This window comes from Lingula anatina, chromosome 1 (assembly GCF_051362555.1).
Source record: "Lingula anatina isolate TDL-2025a chromosome 1, LinAna3.0, whole genome shotgun sequence".
Classification (NCBI taxonomy): domain Eukaryota; kingdom Metazoa; phylum Brachiopoda; class Lingulata; order Lingulida; family Lingulidae; genus Lingula; species Lingula anatina.
In genome coordinates this window covers 48,685,172-48,711,468 of record NC_141767.1, presented here as the reverse complement: position 1 = coordinate 48,711,468, position 26,297 = coordinate 48,685,172, and the positions used below count along the sequence as shown (strand labels likewise).

Below are 26,297 nucleotides of genomic sequence, written 5' to 3'. Positions count from 1 at the left end.
AATGTGAAGTTGGTTACTTATTCCCGGTTCCTTATTCGGTTACTTATTCAACTTTTTTATGTTTTTTTATGATTTTGATGCTAGAATACCTGTTTCATCATACTAGCACCCCCTCTTCATCTAGATGACACCCTAAAATTGTTAAATATACCACCAAAAAAATAAAGTAACAGGACTTTTGAATAAGTAATGGGTTATATTTTGTGTTTTTAGTGGTATATTTAACAATTTTAGGGTGTCATCTAGATGAAGAGGGGGTGCTAGTATGATGAAACAGGTATTTTAGCATCAAAATCATAAAAAAACATAAAAAAGTTGAATAAGTAACCGAATAAGGAATAAGTAACCGAATAAGGAATAAGTAACCGAATAAGTAACAGGACTTTTGAATAAGGAATGGGTTATATTTTGTGTTTTTATTGGTATATTTAACAATTTTAGGGTGTCATCTAGATGAAGAGGGGGTGCTAGTATGATGAAACAGGTATTCTAGCATCAAAATCATAAAAAAACATAAAAAAGTTGAATAAGTAACCGAATAAGGAACCGGGAATAAGTAACCAACTTCACATTTGAATAAGTAACCGAATAAGGAATAAGGAACCAGGAATCAACTTCACCGGGGTGATGTACCCGTACATGTACCTGTACCTTTACTGACCCAAATGACCAACACTCTATCAAGTTCCAACCTTAGATCAATGGCCTAGTTAAATAGTGACTTATCCAGGTCACTGCCACTTTAAGGGCCATTATTTTCTTTTGTTTGACTAAGGCCAAGTAAGAGATACACACAAATTTCTCACTTTTTCACGTTGGAAGTAACATAAAAAGATGCATCAGAAGAGTATATATAATGAATGCTTTAGCTGTGGTGAGTTATCATGGTATACCAGTGATTATATATAAGCCACACTTATTTGAAAATAAGGACATGTTGTACAGTATGTGGTACTTGTTCAGTTACTTTCCGCACTGTGTTGTGTCACAATAAGAGCTAATGCACTCTAAGGCCTATACAGGTGGGCAGTGCCTTGGGCCCCCAGTGGCATATATTTTTGTCCAATTCAAAATGGTAGCTAGATTAAGTCTAGATCGGATCCAAAAAGAAGAAAGTATAGTTCTTGGGATCACAATAGTATTCAAAAATACCAAATATTGCAACACTTTTGGAAAATCTTATGTGAACAATTACTAGGTACTTGCTGAGTTATTTACTGATGCTGTGTGCATTCAAAAAACAGCTTTTTTATTAAGGAAGTTTTCTGCTTGGATGAAGAGTATTAAAGGCTCAATTTGTGTACTCTTTTGATAAAACAGTTATGGTGATCAGCAAAGCAGAAAGTATACAACAGAATGAAAAGCATAAAGAAAGGAATTGGCCATATAAACAAGGGTTGTGTATACAAGTATTAAATCTGAGCATGTGACTGGTGTGACCCAATATAAAATCTTTAAGAATGCTTTTTATTTATCGAGTAAGTACACAGATGTGGACCATTACAGGTCTACTTGCAGAGATTGCTTTTCCAAACAACATGCTGAAAAGTATAGGTAACTACCAGTACTACAAGATGTTTTAAATACTAGTATTTTTGCATTGGTGCTAGTAGTTTTCTTTTATTGATTTTACATCCCATGGTAATGATAGTTTATTTCACTGACTGCTCTCAGGTACATTTGAGCAATTATAAGCCTTCTTGAAGTATTGACCATCCATTAACACAGTGCACAGATGATGGACAAAAGTCAAGTCTTTTCTATAGTTGACATCCAGTGACTTACCTCAGATGAAGTACACCAAGAACAGCATGTGACAGTTGAAGGTAAAGAAATTTTATTAATAACTTAAAAACTAAATGCATCATAAATGCATGATGTGACTCAAATTAAAGTTTTTAAAATCAACTTTACCACTTACAATACACTTAATTTATCCATTTTAAATTCATATATATTAACTTGCTTTGTAGTGCTTTGTGAGAGCTTCATATTTAAGTGTTGGCTTTTAAACTGAATATTTTACTTTTTCAGTTTTGTGTGATTGATTTTGACAAGGCATTGATCCAGTGAATCTCTGAAAGCCTTAATATATAAAACTCAAGTATTGCAGTAACATTAATTGCATCCGTTGTTTATTCTTTAAGTTCATTTTTGGTATTAGTTCTATAGTGTATTTTTTTTTTTTTTTTTTTTGGACAAACAGTCAACAACAACTCAGCAATAGGAGGCGTATGCAGCTCTAACAGAATGCAAAGGTGGATTTTGAGGACTTTATCAATATTATTACTTTACTGGGTCAAATCTTCAGGTGGGTTACATTTCTGAATAGGACAATACATGGGTTAATTTAACAAAGATTTACTAATAGTGACAAAAATGAAATCTACACAAATGCAATATTACAATGCTACTCTATTAAGAAAATTTTAGGCAAGTAAAAAGAGCAACATTTAATATATCATTGCCATGTGCAGCTTTTATCATGGTATCAGTTCTGAGCTATGTATATATTTGACTGTATCAAGATTAAGACAATTTATTACAAATAAGCTGACCTTAATACACTTTACAGTTGTACAAAACACCTAGCACGTACAATTGTGAAAGTGTAAATAAGTGGGACCAAGCTGTTCTCTACAGGATCAATCTGTCCACAGGCTTCATGTTTAAAATCTGAGTATTTAAAATTCTTGTAATCAAACTGACACATTATGAATTCACAAGAAAATGTAAAAAAAGGGGAATTAAAGCTCATCCCTATATAATGCCTATCAGATAGAATACCATGCTAACTATAAAAAGTACAAATTTAATAATGTCAGTTTTTTATAACATATTAGAAACAAGATGTCATCTACAGCCCAAAATAGCTAGTGGATCTTTAATTTTCAGTGGTATCTGTCATCATTTTCTCACTTTTCTTTAGTGTCCAGGGTACTACCTAGGGACCCCATTCTACAGATTGGCACTACTCTGAATCTAACCTGTACTGTAGATGATACAGATAAGATAAACCTGAAACTGCTTGAATTTCTGAGACCCAGAACAAGTTTGGACTCTCACCCGAAGCTGATTTCCCAAACAACAGCATTGTTACAAGTGAGAAACGTTCAGGAAGAAGATGCTGGACAGTATGAGTGCTTCTATAATAAAACACTGCAAGGGGGGCAGTTACTTACTGTGGGATGTAAGTGCTTAAAGTTCATTTACAGACACCTATCTTTTAAAAAAATGATCAAATTAAAGTCTAATGTTTCTTTATAATATTTCAGTACCATGTTTAATGCAAATTTAGAACTGTATTTGAGCAAAAACAACTGTATCATATGATATCCTAATTTTTCTATAGGTTCAAGGTGTCTGTTATTGTTTGTAATGATTGTACTGTCTATATCACAGCCTTCCCAGTTAGCTTTAGCTGATTTGATCCATTGTTTCATTAATGTTCAGACCTTTTTTAATCTTGCATGACTCTTATTGCCTGACATTTAATCGACAGACCATAAGACATGCCATACCATTGTTAATTTTTTTCCTTTTTGCCAGACTAGTTTTATAATGCACAGCTTGAATATTCTTTGTTTATTATCTTTCTTATAACAGGGATGTGATTATTAAGATAATTATAACTTATTTCAAGGGATCGAATGTGATTCTGACCCAGTCACCTCCTTTTCCAAAGAATATTATGTAATGCACAATGAGGCAAAAATTAAGAGTCTTTTTTACCTTGCAAGTGTATCTGTATAATTATGATCTGGAGTCATGCAGAGGGCAAACTGTCATACCTAGCTGTGTATGTCAGCTGTCTGTAAAATATGGTAATGACTCTGTATTTTCCATGGGGAAAAATTATTTATTTTCAGATACATAATTTTAGAATATTAATATTAGAAGTGTTTTTCTGTGTTGCATTTGTGTTGCTTTAACTGTTTAAAGTGTAACTGTGAGGTAGTCAGTTTTCCAGTTTTGTTGCTGCCACTCAATAGTATGAACCTTATTCTAAGAATTTATAACTTAGAAAAATAGTATCTGTAAAATTCACAATTTCCCTTTTGAAAATATTGAGTTATTTACATAGACCTAAGAAACTGTGCATTACAGGGATTTAATAACTGACCTTTTTTGTTTGCTTTATTTAGTAGAAATTTAGAAGTCAACATAAACACACCTGTATACCTAATATCTAATTTAGATGTTTCCCAATTTCAGATTTAGATGCACCAACAGATGTAAAGTGTGTCTTCTACAACTTTGAAATTTTGTCATGTTCTTGGAATCAAGGAAGAAACCCTCTTCTCAGCACAACTTGGAATGCCTATTGGAAAAGAAGAATATCTGATCATAAGTAAGGGACATATAACTGTACATAAATCAGCCAGCCATATTAATAAAAGCAATACACAAAAAAGCACACTTAATTACCTTTACATTGAAAATGTAATATATATTTGTGAATTGTGAGCATGACAATCTGTAATATCTTTGTTTTTTAACCAGCATTAATCACTGCACATTTAAGGTGATATCAATCCTATGTGCTCTCACATTAAATTTCCAGTTGGAGTAGCTGCAAGCACCCAGAACCCAGTGTCCCAGCCTGCAACTGGACCACCAGTTCAGAGAATGGCTCTGACACCCTGTGGATCAATGATATGATATGGATCAAGGTTCAAGCAGAAAATGCCCTAGGGACAGCTTCAAGTGACCAGTTGGTGGTATATACAAATGCTAGCCTGGGTAAACACTATATGTTTCATCTTTATTAATTCTTATATTTTTTAAAATAATAATTTACTTACTTAATAATTTACTGTTTATAAACAGTGAAGTCTCACTGCTGATGAAATATGTGATAATATATCCTTTTTCGGATACAGCTTTCACTTTCTCATTATTTTTACAATACATATTATTATTATTATAATCCACTGGATTCATTGGTGAAGTGCATGTTTGATCACCATGCATATTTAAGTCTCAAGCTTAGAACTTAGAAGTTGAAGGCTATTTTAATATCTTTACATGGAATGTGACTAGAGAATATTTCAGTGCAACTGCCTTGATGGTGAACCAGTCCCAGTTGAGAAATATTGAGCACTACTAAGAGAACATTTAGATAGATACATACTAATTGGGTTGGTCCAACTCTGCAGGGGTTCTTGCTAGGTGCAATCAGCTCAACTGCATGACACACCTCGAGCAACTAGGGAGTTTGTATCTGGGTTAATTATCCCCTAGCTGCTCAAGGAAGAGTGTCAAACAATTGACACTGATTACAAGAACCCCCCCCCCCCTAGATTTGGGCCTACCAAACTTGTACAATGTGTCTATCTGAATGGTGTCAAACAGTCCTCTGTTTTACTATTCCAGTCCAACCTGCACCAATTCCATCCAATGACATTATTTTTGTTGCCCCTCGACTGTCTTGGCAACCTCCAGTTTTTCCTTCTTATGTGCATCCAGTGCCTCTAGACTATCAGATTAACATATCTCTACTGTCTGGACAGCCCCTGGAGGTAAGTTGGATTACAGGTACATGTTGTTGTTTTTAATTAATAAAAAATTGATAAAATTTTAAAAATAAACAAAGTGACAGGCCAACCATTAATTGTATATATTGTCACCCTTCACCCAAAACTCCTTATTTACGTACGTACTGCCTTACATACTATTACACTCTTTTGAGTAATAAATAAATCTTGAGTGTTCAATGACTAAATTAATGGACATTTACACATATATGTATGTCATCTGATGGGTGGCGTCATAATTGCGATTTTGGGGCAAAAACTGAAAAATTGGTTTTTCAAATTTCACTTTTACCTGAGCACTCACAATCACAATTTCAACACCCATTTAATGAAACTAGTTTGTACTCCAAAACCCTGCCAGCGATTTTCCCTAATGCCTTTATTTAATGAAAATCTGTAATTTGGGGCTCATAACTCCATTATAAAAACATTTAAACCAAAATGATGGCACTGGATTGTATAGCCTATACATGCCTGGTCAACTCTGCCAATTTCTGTGATAAAATCTTGTTCAGGGATTAAGTTACACCCCATACTGATTGCTATATATCACCTCAAAATAGAAAGGTGTTAAATTGAGGATTAAAGCTTTGAGTTGCATATGCTTATACATTGTTTTAAATCAGCACAAAGACAGATGCATTATTGAATAATTAGATGGAGAAAAAAAAACTCATTTTCAGTATCTGGATGATAATAAAGGGTTAATTTACAATACCCGTAAACCCTTTACAACTAATACTAGTGACACTACAAAGAAACAAAGCGTAAATCTTTCAGTCTTTACTACTGCAATATTTCTTTTTGCTTCTAGAGTCACCACATAACAGCCCTCTCCAATGAGAGTGCATCCGTTGAGCTTCTTGCATTGCATCTAGATGTCTATGCTTACACAATCACTGTGTGCAGCAAGCCAAATATGGGGGGCTTCTGGAGTGAGGCAACAACAGTTCATGTTGGTTTCATTGGCACTTATGGTAGGTATGATGTGCAAAGTATACAAATTGTGATTTTGCAGTAAAACACTGTTGAAATATATCTTCTGCAAACTGATGGTGTGTCCTTTTGAAAGAACATTTGACTAAAAATTGAAATATGGACTCAAAATTTTACTTAATATATACATTGATTAAAAGTATTATAACCCTGCCAAAAGAACACTAAAAGCATCACTGAACTTACCCTCTGCTAACAATTCCCAGCAAAACTTGGAATAATAACAAAAAGAAAAAAGGTTACAGACTAACGAACTTGGATCTGCACTTTTAATTTGTAACTGGCTCAGACCAGTGAGTTTTTGAATGGTTGAGCCTGGCCATGCCACATATAATGAATGTCATTACCTGTACTTTCTTCTGTGTTATATGTGACTTTCACTTTTGGCCAACTAATTTGGAACACAAGTCAGACATATAACACTCAGTTGCTCTTGGGAATAGTTCACGTGTTCCTATCACAAAGGTCAGCTTGAGAAAAAGTTTTTTAATTAAGTAACTGGAGGATTTAGCTATCAACCTAATGCAAATGGTCACTATACAGTTTTTGTTATTTATTTATTTATTTATTATTATTATTATTTTTTATTTTATTTTATTTTTGGACTAAGTGTTTCTAGGATTTTAAGGTATCAATTACATTATAACTATCTATAACTTGTTCAGTATATGCATTTGTTCAACGTATGAATGCTAATTCTAATTCTAATGCGTATTCTTTTCCCAGGTATACCTTTTGACAGTGTATTCATTCCAACCTTCGTCGTATTTTTACTTTTTCTCTTGGGAGCAATTGTTGTGGGAAGCAAGTATGTACTATAGTTCTTTTGTCTATATAAAGCTCTTCAATGAATATTTGTTATTTGTTAATATAAAACCAACATTGACTTGAAAAGAAGTGTACATACATAATTGATAAAGGACTAGAGACTATAAAGTGCACTGCACATGCCACAAATTTTGTAAATTCCTATGTACATTATAAAGATTGCATATTTAGGTGCACCTCATGAGTTTAGATGTGCAGATCTGTACCCAGAAAATACATGTTTCCTGATTAAAAGATGATCATTCAGCATCTCCTAGTATTTAATTTATCAGCTTTTAATCCTACTTCCAGTACACTATATCGGATATTTGTCCAATTTGTCTTAATATTTAATTTAAACATAGACAAATATACATTTTACATAGAATTATTCTCTTGTTTTCAGATTCCATCATTACTTAAGGAAATGTTTCTTAATCCCTATCAGTGTACCCAAACCAGTCCCTGAGGTGGTGGAGTACTCATTCCAGGTATAAAGACAATTATAACTAATTGATTACCTCACTACATCTTGATGTAGTAGATCCTATTTGACCTAATTACAGGTTAGGACAGAGATATTCATAGGATTTGAAAGACCCCCCCCCCCCCCCCCCCAGACAGTCATTTATATTCTATGTCCAACCTTTTTCAAATATAAATGGTATGTTGTCAATGATTATAATATTATTGTAACAGTTATGGCTTCTTGAAGAAGTAAGTCTTAGAACCCTTTCTTTTTTCTTTAAGAGTGTTTTTACCCTTTTCCTTTCTTGTCATATGAAAGTACAATATTTGAGTTTGTTACACATTTACCTAGGGAGAGGAGTACATGAATAAGTCTTATCCAGTCAAAATTCTAATTTTATGGAATACCACAGACAGAACAAATGACAAATTGAATGTTGTCCATTTCTATACCAAAAGGAAGATTGTAAGCAAAATACAATTTAATGAAATTAAAATTAGATAAACACTTGTAAAAAAAAGTAATACATTATATATTTTTGTAGAATTATGAAAAATGCAATGGCCATGGATCATCAGGTTATTCCAGCTACAGAACAGAATGCAGTAGTAATGCAGTAAGTTGTTGATCTTAGATTAATCTTAGATCTAAAAAGGATATATTTCTTCTTCATGATTTATCATTTGAAAAATTGTAACTGTATTTTTTTAATTAAAAAAAAAACATATAAAATCAGTTTGTGTCTCTCAACAAGGATCAGTTCCTACAGAATATTTTACAATGGCTACAATGTTCTACAAAGTAAGTATGCTACTTACATAACTACTGAAATGATGTTGATACATGTATAAGCAACTGCAAATGTCTCTCCTTGTAGGAGTCAGGAGTCCCTACTCATGATAATGGAGCAGATGAAGAAAGTTGTGGAGGTAGCTGTGCACTGGAGTCTGAATCAACAAGCTCTGCTGCCTCTGCATTCTGTAAATCAGAGGCACTTACTAACTACCCCCAATGTTGTGTTCCACAAACATGCCCCAAGGAGGGATACTCAAAGTTTGCCCATGCAAATGGCAATACATGCTTTGAAAATATGCCTTATGTTTTTCTAGACAAGGAAAAAAAGATTGTTAAAAAGGGAAGCATAAATGATGACCCTAATGAGATGGATACAATTCCTGTCACAGAAACACCACTACTTGAAAATCCTTTAGGTGCTACACTCCATAAGGTTAAAGGCAAATATTATCCAAAACGGTATTATGAGGATGCAAGGGATGAAGCTGGATATGTAACATGGAACACTTGATTATAAATGTTGGAAATTGTATTGTTCTTTAAATTTCAGTAGAATTAATGAAAATGTAAAATTACTTATCAAATCTTATCTGATTTACTGCTTATGGATTTTTTTATACAAGAAGGGTTACTCTTTCCTTTTGGATGTAAAAAATCAAAAATATGATTGTTATTATTATCATAATTTCATTATTGTCAGTATTATCATTAATATTATTATTACTCACTGCCCCCAGTCCACTTTCTTGGTTTAACAAATTTGCAAAATGGTGCATTTTTTTTTCAATGCATGAACAATGAATCTGTCAGCCTTTGTCTTCCCTTTACTTTTATTCCCCTTTGAAAAAGATTGTCTGAATCTTCCATTTTATTTTGAAAATGAGGGGACACTCCTTGGCCTTGCCCAATTTTCCAAAAGATAAATTTATACACATAGTCTACAGATTTTTTATACATACATTTATATATTTTTTGACATGACAATGTATATATGATATAATGACAGTTATGTTTTAAGAAAAGATGTTTTAACAGTACTTTTTATTTGGCCAGTAAAACCATATTTTGTCTAGTAACATATTCTTTGCGTCCCAACAGAGGAACAATCCAGTATAAGGACAATTTTCTGTCATATCTTTGTTGTCTCTAAATGTTGTTTTGTATCTTATATATTTTATAAAACTTAAGATAATCTAATAAGCCTCAAGATTATGTTGTCCATTAGTTAGCATGGAAGTGTTGACATAATTCTGTATTATGTGCTCTGTCTAGAGAATTTAAAAAAATAAATAAGTAGCGATTGATTTAGTTGTTTAAATCTTAAAGGTTACATAAAAAGTAGGTGAAATCATGTAATGATTACTTACCCACATTAACTTACAATTATGTTTAACCATTCTATGTGTAACATTTTGTTCAGGTGTGTGAAAATTACAAATAAAAACTGTGAATTTATTTTCTTGGTTTTTATAGTATAAGAATTATATCTGTTGATAACTGTCAGTTCCCAAACTTGTCAACTCCTTGGGGCCATCACCACCTATTATATCCAAGGGGCTGTCAATTCCAATCCCAGTGGATCGTATCCCAAGGCATCCCAAGGGAATTTCAATTGACCCTTATTGGAGACTGTCATCTCCCATCCCCAGAATCCCTGTGTAACTCTGTCCAACAGTCTCAATCATCCCAAAGACCTTACTGGAATTTAATGAGGGATATTGATTTTGTATTAATTAATATCTATTCAATTTTACATGAATGTTTTCACCCCACCTAGAAGTAATCAATAATATTCTGTGTCATAAACACTTCAAAAGTTTAATCATAATCCCACTACTGAGACGTATGATTTTTATTACAAAAATTACAACAATTTTTATTACAACAAAATTACCACTCCTCTGACCAGCTGGTGTTATGTATTTCTAAGCAAAACGAGCTGTCTCAGAGCATGGACCAACTGTCACCAGTATGTACCAGGGTGTTGCTGCATACCAAAGGTTCTCATAGGCAGCCATATTCTCCATCATTCTATCACAAATGAAAATGAAGGCTAAAATCAGGTGACTTGAATTTATTTTTGACAATGAGGAATCTCTCTGAAGGAAAGACATACTGAGGACTGTAAGTACAACTTAATTCTATCAAGTGTTTTATATATGTTTAAAATTAATACAGTAACTATATGGTCCATAGCGCATTATATGAAATGCATAAACATTTAAGAAGGCCTATATTTTCAGTAACAAAGTTGCACCATGTGCAAAGATTGCACTGAATTTTTATCGTTTGACAAACAATTATTTTTTTTTAATTATTGTAAAATTTCATTTTGAAATCTTAAACCATCTTTGCAGGGCTAAATGGTCCGTCATACTCAGTCTCACGATTTACGTCAGGGTTCTCTCCCATCTGATTTTACTGCCAGTTTAGGGAAGTATCAGGGCCTGCTAAGGCAGTACAGAGAGAGTATGGGGATATATGATAATGCAGACAGCAGCTCTGACACTGCCACCTACACTACCAGTCACAAGAGAGTCAATACCTACATAATCTTCATATTCATTGTGGAGTTTTTAATTATGGTGTTTGTGGCCATTTTGGAATACTTCCTCAGGTATGAATAACGTCAACACTATAGTATACTACAACTTTTCTTTAACATATTGAACTTGCATATTTTCTATTGAATTACGTCAATAAAATTGTGACAGCCTGCTGACCTTGAGGCTGTGGTCAAGTTTCACCTAGTTGGTAGTTGGTGAACAAAATCATATTCAGCTTTTATTGTTATAAAATTTTATAAATAATTACTGCCGAACATCTGTCGCTAGGTGGACCACAGCATTTCCAGTGAGACAGCAGAATTTCTCTTGTCTAGACCCCAGCATATCACATGCAGTTGATGGCAGACAGGCCTTCTCTCAGTTTGCTCTGGAGGCAAATGTTTCAGAGGCACTTATGTTAGGAGCTTGTTTTCTGATACCTACTATAATGGTGAGTAGGGTTGCTTTGTTGAACAGTGACATGCGATATTAAAGCAGATGTACAAGCCGCACATCCCCAGGGAATGGTGTTTCCAGACAGTCCAAAGGTTCACTGGCTAAAAATTAGCCGTTTTCTGACAGCAACTGCCTTGTTTTGAACTGATCAAGGACAATTAAAAGCACCTCTGAACATAAGAGCTTCAGATCTTAAACCTAGCTACTGCCTCCCCCCCCCCTCCACCCACACTGAAAGCACTGTTTTTTATTTCATTTTATTTAGATTAATTATAAAAATCTTTATGAATCCTACAGCCAAATAGGAGCATGTTGTTTATCACTAGTATTAGTTTTGCGTGGTTGTATAGAATTCTCCTGGTTATGAAAATTGATTTTTTTCAAAGATGTCAATACAAGTCAAAAATAATATTTAATGTACTGTAAGTGAGAACTATTCACTACTATGTAGCCTTGCATTTAAGAACAGCTTGGGAACATTAATGTATAATTATGATATTTTTTATGATCTTAACTTACATTTCCTCAGATAGGCATTGGTGAGTCTGCCATGTGGTTACTCAATGGCAGAGAGCACAAAGTTGTGTATGCCATGTGCAAACAGTTTAAATTGCCTCAAATGTTCAGGCGCATGCTGAGGTTTGTAGGTAAGATATAATTTGTATTAAAATGTAAGTTTGGTTAAGTATTTATATGCGTTTGTTACACATACCTATAAGCATTTCCTACTGTTGTGAATCACTAAAATGATAATTTGAACATTGATCTGTCAAGAGAAAAGATTGAAACATTCCATGTCTAATGGTAATTTCAAAAATGCACCAAGGACCATTTATTAAATTATTATTTTAACGTCTTTTGTAGATCATTCTGATGTCAGTAGTAATTGTCTCTGGATCCTCAACAATTTCTTCTATATTTTAGTCTTGCAGGGGGTTTATTTGTCAGCAATTTCACCAAAAATTGGCCATTTCAGGAGTCCACATGTTTGGGTGTTTAGCCACCATGGTTGTGACAGATGTGACCAAGACAATGGCTGGAACACTCCGACCCAACTTCCTGGCAGTATGTAAACCACTCAAGAATTGTACTAGCGATAATGTGGGCCTGGAAGTATGCACAGAGAAAAATATTGAAATGCTAAGAGATGCTAGGTATGGCATACTAGTACATTTTATGACTTTATGTGAAAATATAATTATTGTTACATTTACTGTATTTATAATTTGTTAGTGATATACAATTTAAAGGATAACAGGGGTCATACCATGATTTGTGGATTTTTTCCCCTGGCATAAGGGCTTCATCTGATTTTTATCTGTATATGTATAATTTATAGAAAGCATTTGCAACCAGTAGTTATCAATTTTTTAAAGATAACGTTATAGAGAGGGCATGCCAGAAATGTACATGCAGTAAAAAAGCAGGCATACATGCCATTATGGAAATCCCATTATTGCCTTTTAGGTTGTCTTTTCCATCATTGCATGCATCTGTTACCTCATTTGCTGCAGTATTCACATCCGTAAGTATAGGTTTAGAAACAACATTATTCTTTTTGAAACTTGTCAAATAAATAACAATGACAATTTTCTAAGATATTTTAAGACTTTAATTTTTTTTTCTCATACATGCATAACAAAGTGATTTTCATTGCATTTGTAATTACTCTTCACTGGAATCCGTAAAACAAGTTCTACCATTCATCAATTGCAGGTGTACATTCACAATTCTATTAACACACATCAAGTACGACTCCTACGCCCTTTCTTCACACTGTCACTGATCATTGCTGCTTTGTTGGCTGGTCTGTCCAGGATAGGTCATCACAGAAACCACTGGCCAGACATATTAGCTGGGTATGCTATAGGGTCAGCAGTAGGATTCTACCTGGTAGGTCAAGTGGTGTACCTGATAGGGAATAAAGTCATTTCCAAGCGTATCTAGCATCTCATAATTTTTCTGTTTAGGCTACAGTCAGTTGCAAGTCCTTACATTGTTAAACATCCAGAGTTTAATCTGATGAAAACATTATTTTGTTAATAACATCCTGAATTTATGTAAATTTATTATTTACTCCAACATGCAGTCAAAAAAAATTAACATACAAAGGCACTGTTTAAACACAAATGTATGCACTTTGGTCACAGATAGTAAATTAAAAATTCATACCTTTGATCTGTTTAGAGTATTATGATACTCAACAGCTTCACAGAACACCAAGACGGCAGTGTGATTTGCAAAAAAATCCAGAAGATGGTAAAAGAAGACCCTGATACCTCATATGATGAATATGACACAAAGTCTTTAAACAGGGTAAAATTTAATTTACTATATAAATATGGCATAAATATAATTTCAGTTTTAAATTACATTTGACTCACTTGCAAAGGCATTTAATATATGATTATTATTAAATCATATACTAATGTTTATTCCTTTCAAAATTACCAAAGAAATCAAAATGTCCATATTTAAATTTCAGTCTGGCAAGTTTGAAGTCCTAACAGCAGAAAATCTCATGCGAGAAGATATCTACCAGGAACCTTCTATTCCAAAAATTTCCAAAGAGCCAAAAGCAGGGACAAGTACTACGGGAACAGGAACCAGTCATATAAGTGTTCCACATCCCCAAGGATCACCAAAGCCAAAGAAACACTCCAGACGTACCAATACAAGAAGCCCACCAAATATGAAACGGGCTTACTGGAAAAATTCCTTTCAGAGGGACTTGGAAAAGACAGTTGATCAGTTACGGAGAGAACGCTATGGTTCCCCAAGGTACAAAACTACCTAGCTATTAAAGAAAGACGTGGAGTTTATCATATTCTTAAGATTTCAGTGAAGAAAGGAAATCCAATTCTTTTTACAGAAGAAAACAGCAGTTTGAAAATGACAGTCAGTTTTAACAATTAGCACTAACAGGTTAAATAAATAATGGTCCTTAGTGTCGAGGTGCTTAGAGATGAAAGTGTTTCCAGAACTAGTGACACAAACTGGGTGCTGAAATTCGGCATGTTAATTCAGTGACACAATAATGCAAACAGAAAGGTCCTATGTACCAATATTTTACCTTTTTTTATTTTATAATGAATGAAAACCTTTCAGTTCTAATTTAGATCTGCAAGCCTTGTTACTTAAAGCAAACAAGTGACTGTGCTACCTAACACAATGTCATTCACATCAAGTCTTAGAAGAAAAATGAACATTATATGCTTTATGTAAATAAAATCAAGAATAGATTCTCAGCAAACAATTTCAATTAATATGGCATACTCTGATTGAAAATGCATTTGGAAATCAATCCACATATATCAAGACTTCCAAGGTGATATAACAATTTATTTCCAATCTGCCCATAGAGACTTTATATATTGGTACATATTAAATACTCTGTTTTGCAACATCTTTCCACTTATCTCTGCAAGTGACATCAAAACAGGGATGTTACAACCTCCCACTAATCTAACTGTGAAGATTTCTTATTTACAACACATATACATTTACACTGGAGCTTTGCTAAACAAAGACTTCAAAAACAAATAATTAATCACAATTTCAGTCAGGAAACATATAAAGCAATTTCCAATCAATTTACAATATTAAAGCCAGCTGTTTCAAAAAGAATATGTAATCAAAGTCCATGATGTACTTCTGCTAATAACCATTCCTTTCTATTCCATTACTTTCACCATGGATAATTTCATGAAACACAATAGTCACATTTACTGACGACAGCACCTTTACCATTTACCTAAGTGAATATAATATATTTCAAAGTCATTTAACACATATCTTGGGTCAGTTTTTCTACACATGTACAGCGTCCATCTTTCTTGGTTTAAGTTTCAGTCTTCACCGTTTCATAATTTTACAGTCTGGAACTTACACAGTGCTGGATTATGAAACCTGGTCTCCCATCTTGGCTGAAGCAACCTAAAAAAGAAGCAGAACCACATGGTTAAGAACAGTACATTGAAAACTACACTAAGCTTTTCCAAATCCTGCCACCTTGGGATACAAAGATGGAAAAGGGAATCTATGAACTTCTAACAGGTGACAACGATTCTCCAATTTGAACAAGGCAGCAAAGCTGTCAAATGTACAGACAAAAACCAGAAAATAAAAACGCAGGAAATAGGATACTGTCAATTCTGATGAACTAATGTATTATGCTTACTGTAACTGCATAGCCAACATCAAATTCTTATTCTGCATAACACTGGATTAGGATGAAAGTAAAATGTGTATCAAGCATCAGACTAAGTTCCCATACCTAGATCAATCTAACAGGATCAATCCAACTCCAAGGGGTTTCTCACTAAATTGCTTTCAGTTTGAGAGTCTTAGGATTCTGGCATGCCAGTTTCAGTAGGCGTGAGAGACAACTAAGCCACTTACATTGATTGCAATTTAGCGAGAATTCCCATGGAGATAGATCGATCCACAGTTAGCGTGATAGGGTCTGGAAATAGTCCCTAAGGTGTCAGGCTGATAAGAGTTAAACTTTGGAAATGCCAGAATGAGGTACAGTGAAAATTACACACAAAAAAAAAAAATTGCTTAAACTCATTATATATATATATATATATATATATATATATATATATAATTAATCTTTTTTTTTTTTTGGGCTGTATGTCAATCCTAAGAATCATTCTTGTAACTTAACAAAATACAGAAAATGTTACAAAGTAAGAGTACAGGGCTCCTGGCAGATGGGAGTGATAAGTCAAAACTTGAAAATGCCAGTATAGCACTCTATAAACCTGCATTGCCTCCAAAACAGAAAACAATCACATTGGTTTTCAAACACAAGCTGCGCACTTCTGTCTTATGAAACTTTTCACTAAGTTTCAGTATCGTAAGTAACATGGTTTTCCCTTAATCGCTATCCTGGCAGCAGTGTCCAAAATAGGGTTTTCTTCAACTTTCATGCAATAAAACATAATACTTAACAGCATAATGACCATCAAATTTTTTATAAAAAAATAAAAGTATCATGAATATTCAGAAAATGTGATTTGGGAAGGTCTTCAAGGCCATGGAAGTTCAGAGTCACACTTTCAAAATGCCAAAATGTAAACAAGAGATAACTGTACTGAAATGATTTTCTTTCCATTTTCAACACCTTTTTTAAAACAAAATGATCAATAAACTGTCATTTTTAAATGTTCAACTAGGAAAATTGTTGACATAGGAAAAATATCAATAGAACAATTTTCAATGTCCAATTTGCTCCATTTGCAGATGCTGAACATAGTGAATGATTATCTGACAAACTGCAATGATGAGTTCCTTTCCATTTATGATACTTTATTACACAATGCACAATATTATAACAGGTTTACCGTCATTTTTATGTAATCAACAAACAATATTGTTAAGAAGCAGAAAATGTCAAAACAACACTTTTACATATCTTATTAGTTCCATAATGAGACTGTTAACATGCCTAAGAATTAAATCTGAAGAAATAACAATTATATACAAAAATACAGAAAATGCACAGCACTTCTGGTGGATGGGAGTATAAAATCACATCTTGAAGATGCTAGTGTTTGAAAAATAATTTTAAAAAAATTTTAAATAAAACGTAAAAAATTCCAATAAAGCTGCTATTCAAACTTTTAATCTAGCTGTATTAACTTGATATTAATAACCCCACCAAGTTTGAGAAAAATAAAGCACTGTTATGCATCTATAGCATGTTGGCATAACACATTCTTTTTGTTGTAAATTATTTGCAATGTTAAACACCATTTATCTGCACAATTATCACCAAATCCTAATTTTGTGACACAGTTAAGAGAGCTAAACCTATGGGACTTTACAGGGAAATCTCAAGGAGTGTTTTATGTAATCTCATTTAATGGCCAATTGAAAACTAGAGGATCAGAGAGGCGATACCGCCTCCGAATATTGTACCACCAGCTGGAGCAAGCGCATTCGTATAGACCCCCACATACACAAAATAAGGGACACAGCCACCAGTTTTGTGCTTGACAAGCTGTAAAAATGCAATCAACAAGAATTTTTAAACTTTTGCAAAAAATACATATGGTACAATCAAATTTAAGTTCTTCGTAAGATAGGTCAAGGGTCAATTTTAAGGTCACAGTAAATTGCCAGTATATGACTTCCTATTCAAGTTCAAGAGTAACTATGGACCTATCTCTGCCAGTTTTGGAGACAAAAGGAAAGCAAAATTTGCAAAGTTCAGTTCATGGTGAAAAGTAGGTCAAAGGTCAATTTTAAGGTCACATTTAGATTGCCAGTATATGACTTCCTATACAAGTTCAATAGTAACTATGGACCTATCTCTGCCAGTTTTGGAGATAAGAGGGAAGCAAAATTTGCAAAGTTCAGTTTATGGTGAAAAGTAGGTTAAAGGTCAATTTTAAGGTCACATTTAGATTGCCAGTATATGACTTTCTATTCAAGTTCAATAGTAACTACGGACCTATCTCTGCCAGTTTTGGAGATAAAAGGAAAGCAAAATTTGCAAAGATCAATTCATGGTGAAAAGTAGGTCAAAGGTCAATTTTAAGGTCACATTTAGATTGCCAGTATATGACTTCCTATTCAAGTTCAATAGTAACTATGGACCTATCTCTGCCAGTTTTGGAGATAAAAGGGAAGAAAAATTTGCAAAGTTCAGTTCATGGTGAAAAGTAGGTCAAAGGTCAATTTTAAGGTCACATATAGATTGCCAGTATATGACTTCCTATTCAAGTTCAATAGTAACTACGGACCTATCTCTGCCAGTTTTGGAGATAAAAGGAAAGCAAAATTTGCAAAGATCAATTCATGGTGAAAAGTAGGTCAAAGGTCAATTTTAAGGTCACATATAGATTGCCAGTATATGACTTCCTATTCAAGTTCAATAGTAACTTCGGACCTATCTCTGCCAGTTTTGGAGATAAAAGGAAAGCAAAATTTGCAAAGTTCAATTCATGGTGAAAAGTAGGTCAAAGGTCAATTTTAAGGTCACATATAGATTGCCAGTATATGACTTCCTATTCAAGTTCAATAGTAACTACGGACCTATCTCTGCCAGTTTTGGAGATAAAAGGAAAGCAAAATTTGCAAAGTTCAATTCATGGTGAAAAGTAGGTTAAAGGTCAATTTTAAGGTCACATTTAGATTGCCAGTATATGACTTTCCATTCAAGTTCAATAGTAACTACGGACCTATCTCTGCCAGTTTTGGAGATAAAAGAAAAGCAAAATTTGCAAAATTCAGTTCATGGTGTAAAGTAGGTCAAAGGTCAATTTTAAGGTCACATTTAGATTGCCAGTATATGACTTCCTATTCAAGTTCAAGAGTAACTATGGACCTATCTCTGCCAGTTTTGGAGATAAAAGGGAAGAAAAATTTGCAAAGTTCAATTCATGGTGAAAAGTAGGTCAAAGGTCAATTTTAAGGTCACATATAGATTGCCAGTATATGACTTCCTATTCAAGTTCAATAGTAACTACGGACCTATCTCTGCCAGTTTTGGAGATAAAAGGAAAGCAAAATTTGCAAAGTTCAATTCATGGTGAAAAGTAGGTCAAAGGTCAATTTTAAGGTCACATATAGATTGCCAGTATATGACTTCCTATTCAAGTTCAATAGTAACTACGGACCTATCTCTGCCAGTTTTGGAGATAAAAGGAAAGCAAAATTTGCAAAGTTCAATTCATGGTGAAAAGTAGGTCAAAGGTCAATTTTAAGGTCACATATAGATTGCCAGTATATGACTTCCTATTCAAGTTCAATAGTAACTATGGACCTATCTCAGCCAGTTTTGGAGATAAAAGAAAAGCAAAATTTGCAAAATTCAGTTCATGGTGTAAAGTAGGTCAAAGGTCAATTTTAAGGTCACATTTAGATTGCCAGTATATGACTTCCTATTCAAGTTCAATAGTAACTATGGACCTATCTCTGCCAGTTTTGGAGATAAAAGGGAAGCAAAATTTGCAAAGTTCAGTTCATGGTGAAAAGTAGGTCAAAGGTCAATTTTAAGGTCACATATAGATTGCCAGTATATGACTTCCTATTCAAGTTCAATAGTAACTACGGACCTATCTCTGCCAGTTTTGGAGATAAAAGGAAAGCAAAATTTGCAAAGTTCAATTCATGGTGAAAAGTAGGTCAAAGGTAAATTTCAAGGTCACATTTAGATTGCCAATATATGACTTTCTTTTCAAGTTCAATAGTAACTACGGACCTATCTCTGCCAGTTTTGGAGATAAAAGGGAAGCAAAATTTGCAAAGTTCAGTTCATGGTGAAAAGTAGGTCAAAGGTCAATTTTAAGATCACATTTAGATTGCCAGTATATGACTTCCTATTCAAGTTCAATAGTAACTATGGACCTATCTCTGCCAGTTTTGGAGATAAAAGGGAAGAAAAATTTGCAAAGTTCAGTTCATGGTGAAAAGTAGGTCAAAGGTCAATTTTAAGGTCACATATAGATTGCCAGTATATGACTTCCTATTCAAGTTCAATAGTAACTACGGACCTATCTCTGCCAGTTTTGGAGATAAAAGGAAAGCAAAATTTGCAAAGTTCAATTCATGGTGAAAAGTAGGTCAAAGGTCAATTTTAAGGTCACATTTAGATTGCCAGTATATGACTTCCTATTCAAGTTCAATAGTAACTTCGGACCTATCTCTGCCAGTTTTGGAGATAAAAGGAAAGCAAAATTTGCAAAGTTCAATTCATGGTGAAAAGTTGGTCAAAGGTCAATTTTAAGGTCACATGTAGATTGCCAGTATATGACTTCCTATTCAAGTTCAATAGTAACTACGGACCTATCTCTGCCAGTTTTGGAGATAAAAGGAAAGCAAAATTTGCAAAGTTCAATTCATGGTGAAAAGTAGGTCAAAGGTAAATTTCAAGGTCACATTTAGATTGCCAATATATGACTTTCTTTTCAAGTTCAATAGTAACTACGGACCTATCTCTGCCAGTTTTGGAGATAAAAGGGAAGCAAAATTTGCAAAGTTCAGTTCATGGTGAAAAGTAGGTCAAAGGTCAATTTTAAGATCACATTTAGATTGCCAGTATATGACTTCCTATTCAAGTTCAATAGTAACTATGGACCTATCTCTGCCAGTTTTGGAGATAAAAGGGAAGCAAAATTTGCAAAGTTCAGTTCATGGTGAAAAGTAGGTCAAAGGTCAATTTCAAGGTCACAGAAAGATAGTCAGTATATGACTTCCTATTCAACTTCAATAGTAACTATGGACCTATCTCTGCCAGTTTTGGAGATATAAGGGACTAAATGTTATAATTTTGGAGTTACCATAATGTGCCTTAAATTTCGTACAGAAAAAATTAATTAAAATAAAGAAAATGTCATTTTGGTCAAAATTCTTGAAATAGGAGGTGCTCTGAAGTTTCAGAAGTTCAAATTTGATGAAATAATGTCATTTTTGAACACAAGTTGTCTGCTTTGCCAAGCCTTATGCTTTATTTTTCCAGAGTTCAAAATTTATTATCCATTACCGTACTGCACATTTTGCTTTTACCACCAATATGTACTTTTTGATACAGCGTAACTCGAAAACCGTATGGAATACAAAAAAACCGAGACCACCTCCAGTGTTGGGCTTAACATGCTCTACAAAATGCAAAAAAGAATGGGTCTCTAGCATTAACGGTTCCTGAATTAGAGACAGTTTTCAGTTTCGGTATCTTATGGCCGCTACTCCCGTGAAAATGCACCGATTGACCCCAAATTCATGGAGATGAAAGATGACCTGAAGGGTAACACTTTCCAATAATATTATTGGTTAAGTCTGTGTAGTGTCTGAATAACAGGGCAAAAAAATTTTTTTTCGTAAAAAATTTCATTTTTTTGAAAATTTTGGCCCATTTGACCTTGAAGTAAAGGTCAAAGGTCAAATCCAAGGGTATATTTGAAATCTACACATATGACTTTTGGAAAGCCGTCTATAAAAATTTTTCCCATAACTCCTTCCGTAGGGTAGATAATTAGCATTTAATTTTGCCATTTTTAGACAAGGGTGCATTGTAATGAGTGCCACACCCAGACCCCAATACCGACAAAGCCCAAATTTTACGTGGAACGAGTTGAGATTATAGGTGACCTAAATCCATGAGATGGGTACGGGGGCCCTTACCGTCTAGGAGGAGAAGCGGTAACGGTAGCCGTCCGGCGGAGCCGGCGGAACGATCCGGACGGGACCGAAACCATGTGTACCGCCAGCGCTAACGCTGGTGGTACAATTAATGAGTAGGCAAGTGACTTTATAGACCTTAATTTAATTAGTGATCACCCAAGGGATAATTTTAAAGACTGCTATCCATACAGTACCGTCATATAGCACAAAGGTGTTGCATACATGCTGAAAAAAGTGAAAAAACAGCATTACTTCCCTAAAAATGACCCGATCATGCTGATTTTCAAACTTGACCTGCGTATTATGAATATTCATTAGTTCTGCAAGTTTCAAACCAAAAGGTTAAATGGTTTTCCACTTATCATGTTATCAGTGTTGCATATATGCTGAAAAAAGTGAAAAACAGCATAACTTCCCTAAAAATGACCCAATCATACTGATTTTCAAACTTGACCTGGGTATTATGAATATTCATCAGTTCTGTAAGTTTGAAACCAAAAGGTAAAATGATTTTTCACTTATCATGTTATCAGTGTTGCATATATGGTGAAAAAAGTGAAAAACAGCATTACTTCCCTAAAAATGACCTGATCATGCTGATTTTCGAACTTGACCTGCGTATTATGAATATTCATCAGTTTTGTAAGTTTCAAGGGAAAAGGTAAAATGGTTTTCCACTTATCCTGTTATCGGTGCTGCATATATGCTGAAACAAGACAGCACTGTTCTGCAATGGGTTTACTTCCATTTTTAAAACACTTTTTTAACATAAAACAAAATAAACAGTTTTCTGCCATTTGTATATGATCAACTAAGAAAATTGATGGGATGGGAAAAATATCAATAGAACAGTGTTAAATGTGCAATTTCCTCCATTCTGAGATAATGAATATAGTAGATGATTGAATCTGACAAACTGCAATGATATTTGTTTATTTCCATTTTTGACACTTTATAACATAATACACAATAACAAGTTTACCATCATTTTTACATAATCAACTAACAATGTTATTAAGATGCAGGAAATGTCACACAAACACTTTTACATATCTTATTAGTTCAATAATGAGACTGTTAACATGCCTAACAATTCAATCTGAGGAAATAAGAAAAAACAGCATAACTTCTAAAAGAATGGCCCGATTATGCTGATTTTGGAACTCAACCTGCGTTTTAGTTAGTTTGACTACTCCTGTGAGTATAATGACAATTGGCCTATCTGTTTTTCTTATATTGTGTTATTAGCGTTGCATATATGTTGAAAGAAGTGAAAAAACAGCATAACTTCCCTAAAAATGGCCTGATCATGCTGATTTTCGAACTTGACCTGCGTATTATAAATATTCATCAGATCTGTAAGTTTTAAGCCAAAAAGTAAAATGGTTTTCCACTTATCGTGTTATCAGTGCTGTATATATGCTGAAAAAAGTGAAAAAACAGCATAAATTCCCTATAAGTGACCCGATCATGCCGATTTTCGAACTTGACCTGCGTATTATGAATATTCATCAGTTCTGTAACTTTCAAGCCAAAAGGTAAAATGGTTTTCCACTTATCGTGTTATCGGTGTTGCATATATGCTGAAAAAAGTGAAAAAACAGCATAAATTCCCTATAAGTGACCCGATCATGCTGATTTTCGAACTTGACCTGCGTATTATGAATATTCATCAGTTCTGTAAGTTTCAAGCCAAAAGAAAAAACAGTTTTCCACTTATCGTGTTATCGGTAAAAGTGCACGGCGACGGCGACGACGGCGACGGCGACGACAGACGCAGATGATGGCTATATGTACAGACACATCTGTGTCTGTACATAAAAAGACCAAAATAAACTAATATAGTCTATTTATTCATTTACTCTCATAAGTCCAGCAAAGATGGATTCAAATAAAATTTAATCCACTCAGAGATACATGGTTCAATGAAATGCGCCCCATTAATGCTTAAAGACTTCTCACCTGCAAGATTCCCACAATGACTCCAAACAGCCCTATTGCACTGGCAAAAATTTCCACAATGAGAATCTTGACAAAGAGAGCAGCATTTGCAGCATCTGCCAGAGCAGCTCCAGATCCAACTATGCCTACACATACACCGCAAGCAAGGTTACAGAGACCCACTGTCAATCCTGCACCAAACAACTGGTAACCTGGACATAATGACACATTCATATAGTATACAATAACAACTGAAATACAGATACTGTGAGCTGAGACTTTTGCAACAAATAGGCATTTTGCTTGATGGAACAGAGGTTGTGCAAAATCCTGTAGAAATTTGTTTTATGTGCTGGTTATAAAACATTTCATCCAAGCTTTATAAACATTGAATGAGGTCAGGAGGAATGCAGTCACTTATTACTAAACATCCAACAATGTGGATGTTGGCACATTTATAAAAGGTTGTATCATAACCTACCTGCTTTGTGGTTTGCTATAACAACTTTAATATCCTGAAGTGTATACCCCTGAAAACAAATAAATTTAAGTTACAATGTGGCAGTAGACTACATTTATAAGAAATTGGAACAGAGAATGAAAAAATATAGAGTAAAAGTTGAAAACACAATCCCTCCCATTAACTCCACTGAGATCCCGAAACATTTCATATAACTTGTCAAAGTACATATTGGCATGATTTAACATAATCCATCTTAAACTCTAAATAAAATTAATTTCATCAAAAGTAAACTTAATGATTACTTTAAAATGTAGTTCAAAAACTTACTTCAATGATATTCTGCATGACAATAGCTAGAATAATTCCATAAATGGCCACTGCTTCACAGAAAATAATACTGATCAAATTCTTGGTACGAATTCTAGGTGCTTTCACTCCTGCCCCATTTATAGAAGATCCAGTGACAAAAATTCCCCTATAGAAAAAAAAAAGTTAACTCTGTCATGTTTCAAACTTATATTCATGAAAAATATTTTACATCTATTCACTTATGAAATAATTAAATAAAAAATTTGCAAAATGAGAAAATTCAATTTTATATTTTAATATACTGTTATATGTCTTTCTTCCAATTTAAAAAGCAAGCAAAGTTTCCCTGATATGATGATGAATTGGCTACAATTTTGTGAACTAATCTCTCTTACCATGCAGCCCCTACTACTGAGAGGGCAATGGCAAAGGCCACGCCCAGCCCTCCCCACATCACAGGACTGGTAGTGCTTAGAAACCTGGAACAGAACCCAATGTGAATATTTCCTTTCTTTACAATTGAATTAACCCAAATTATCTAACTTTAATTTAGAAAACTGTATTTGATTACACTTATCTCCCCTTAAACAAACTGGTCTGTTATATAGCAAATTTACTAATCATGTTTATAACTGTTACAGATAGATGCAGACTATTCATGATAATGACAATATTATATAACCCTGGAGTAACATACCATCCTATGTCAAATCTATATCCCTGGTCTGATAAGCAGTAGTAGAGCCCTTTAAAACAGTAGAAAATTAAGAATATTATTACTTGCACAAACAGATATATTATTACAAATGTTAATTACGTTTTTCATCTTTTACATTAATTTCTGATATATATGAAATTTAACTTTTAGATCAAATGTCATAGTAAAGTTGCTGTGTCATGAAATTTAAACCAACATTTGGGTGTAACTGAATCAGGAACACCTAGCAGTATAAGTAATCTAACTGGCAAAGGCATGCAGCTCTCCATACTAAATCCACCCTCTGCCCAAAATTTGATTGCCATTATTAAATTTGTGAATGAAGTAATGCGAAAGATCCGAAATGATAAAATAAAATGTAAAACGCCAAAGTCACCAAAACTGTCAAGTTTTGTTTTCTCGATACCCAATATATATGACAAGGGATCTTATCTTCCATGTATAATTTTGTATACTATACTGTATTAGTTTAGAGAGCCTGTGAAAACATTTTATGTGCTCAATGCATCATTTGTTCATTTATTCTAATTAATATTATATGAGCCAAAGGGGCTGAACAGCAACATGTAAATTAATAATCATTGAAATATTTTAAAAGATTGTCAATAGAGTTCTGTTAGCTAATCTATTTGAGGAGGTGAGCAATATTTGAAATGTATATTTTGTTGCTACTACTTGTACATGTAGTGTTAGTATTATCAAATTTTCCATTTCAGAAATTCGGTAATATGGAGTATGAACATATTTGAAATCAGTAAACGAAAACATTCCTTTAGTAATACACAATGTTTATTTTATGTTTCATCATAAAACCGATTCAAGAATGAAAACTGGAGTGTAAAATGGGTCTGTGACTGAGAGGAAAAAACTGTATTGATTCTTTCTCAGGAAGAGAGAACACCGGTAACAAGCGTCATTTTAGAGTAAAGTGTTGACATGTTTTCTGACGTACACTTACCTATTAATATAAGGGCAAAGACAATGATTCCACTGCCAGTACTGTATATCAATGTACTCATTTTATCCTTTTATATGTATCTCCAAAATAATAAATTGTCACTCCATCCAGCAAGTCTTGTGACCTCCAATCAGCTCACGTTAGTATTCTCGTCAAAAACGAGATCGA

At 33.8% G+C, this 26,297-nt stretch overlaps 3 protein-coding genes across 4 annotated transcripts; 2 read left to right on the top strand and 1 right to left on the bottom strand.

The window, feature by feature from the left end:
• The first annotated feature begins 711 nt into the window (after nt 1–711).
• Nucleotides 712–10,059, top strand: LOC106155587 (uncharacterized). Of its 2 annotated transcripts, none has more exons than XM_087000909.1 (12): nt 712–874; nt 1,675–1,826; nt 2,207–2,311; nt 2,930–3,190; nt 4,216–4,351; nt 4,565–4,743; nt 5,377–5,522; nt 6,352–6,514; nt 7,260–7,341; nt 7,747–7,831; nt 8,354–8,425; nt 8,687–10,059. In XM_087000909.1, exons 3-12 carry the CDS (start codon nt 2,251–2,253, stop codon nt 9,113–9,115), a joined length of 1,614 nt encoding a protein of 537 aa, XP_086857035.1. In that variant the 5' UTR covers nt 712–874; nt 1,675–1,826; nt 2,207–2,250; the 3' UTR covers nt 9,116–10,059. The 2 variants fall into 2 exon arrangements, with proteins under 2 accessions (XP_086857035.1, XP_013385939.2); XM_013530485.2 differs by lacking the exon at nt 712–874 and adding an exon at nt 1,082–1,554.
• A 2,081-nt stretch (nt 10,060–12,140) lies between these two features.
• LOC106155505 (phospholipid phosphatase-related protein type 1-like) lies at nt 12,141–14,853 on the top strand. The gene is made up of 6 exons (XM_087000912.1): nt 12,141–12,253; nt 12,583–12,760; nt 13,074–13,131; nt 13,323–13,499; nt 13,794–13,922; nt 14,092–14,853. The coding sequence occupies exons 1-6, from the start codon at nt 12,157–12,159 to the stop codon at nt 14,401–14,403; spliced, it is 951 nt and encodes a 316-aa protein (XP_086857038.1). The 5' UTR covers nt 12,141–12,156; the 3' UTR covers nt 14,404–14,853.
• A 74-nt stretch (nt 14,854–14,927) lies between these two features.
• On the bottom strand, nt 14,928–26,284 carry LOC106155513 (V-type proton ATPase 21 kDa proteolipid subunit c''). Its single transcript, XM_087000913.1, has 7 exons — nt 26,130–26,284; nt 25,151–25,199; nt 24,849–24,932; nt 24,472–24,619; nt 24,163–24,211; nt 23,703–23,893; nt 14,928–15,542 (listed from the first exon to the last, which is right to left on the bottom strand). Exons 1-7 carry the CDS (start codon nt 26,188–26,190, stop codon nt 15,507–15,509), a joined length of 618 nt encoding a protein of 205 aa, XP_086857039.1. The 5' UTR covers nt 26,191–26,284; the 3' UTR covers nt 14,928–15,506.
• Between the last annotated feature and the right edge of the window lie 13 nt (nt 26,285–26,297).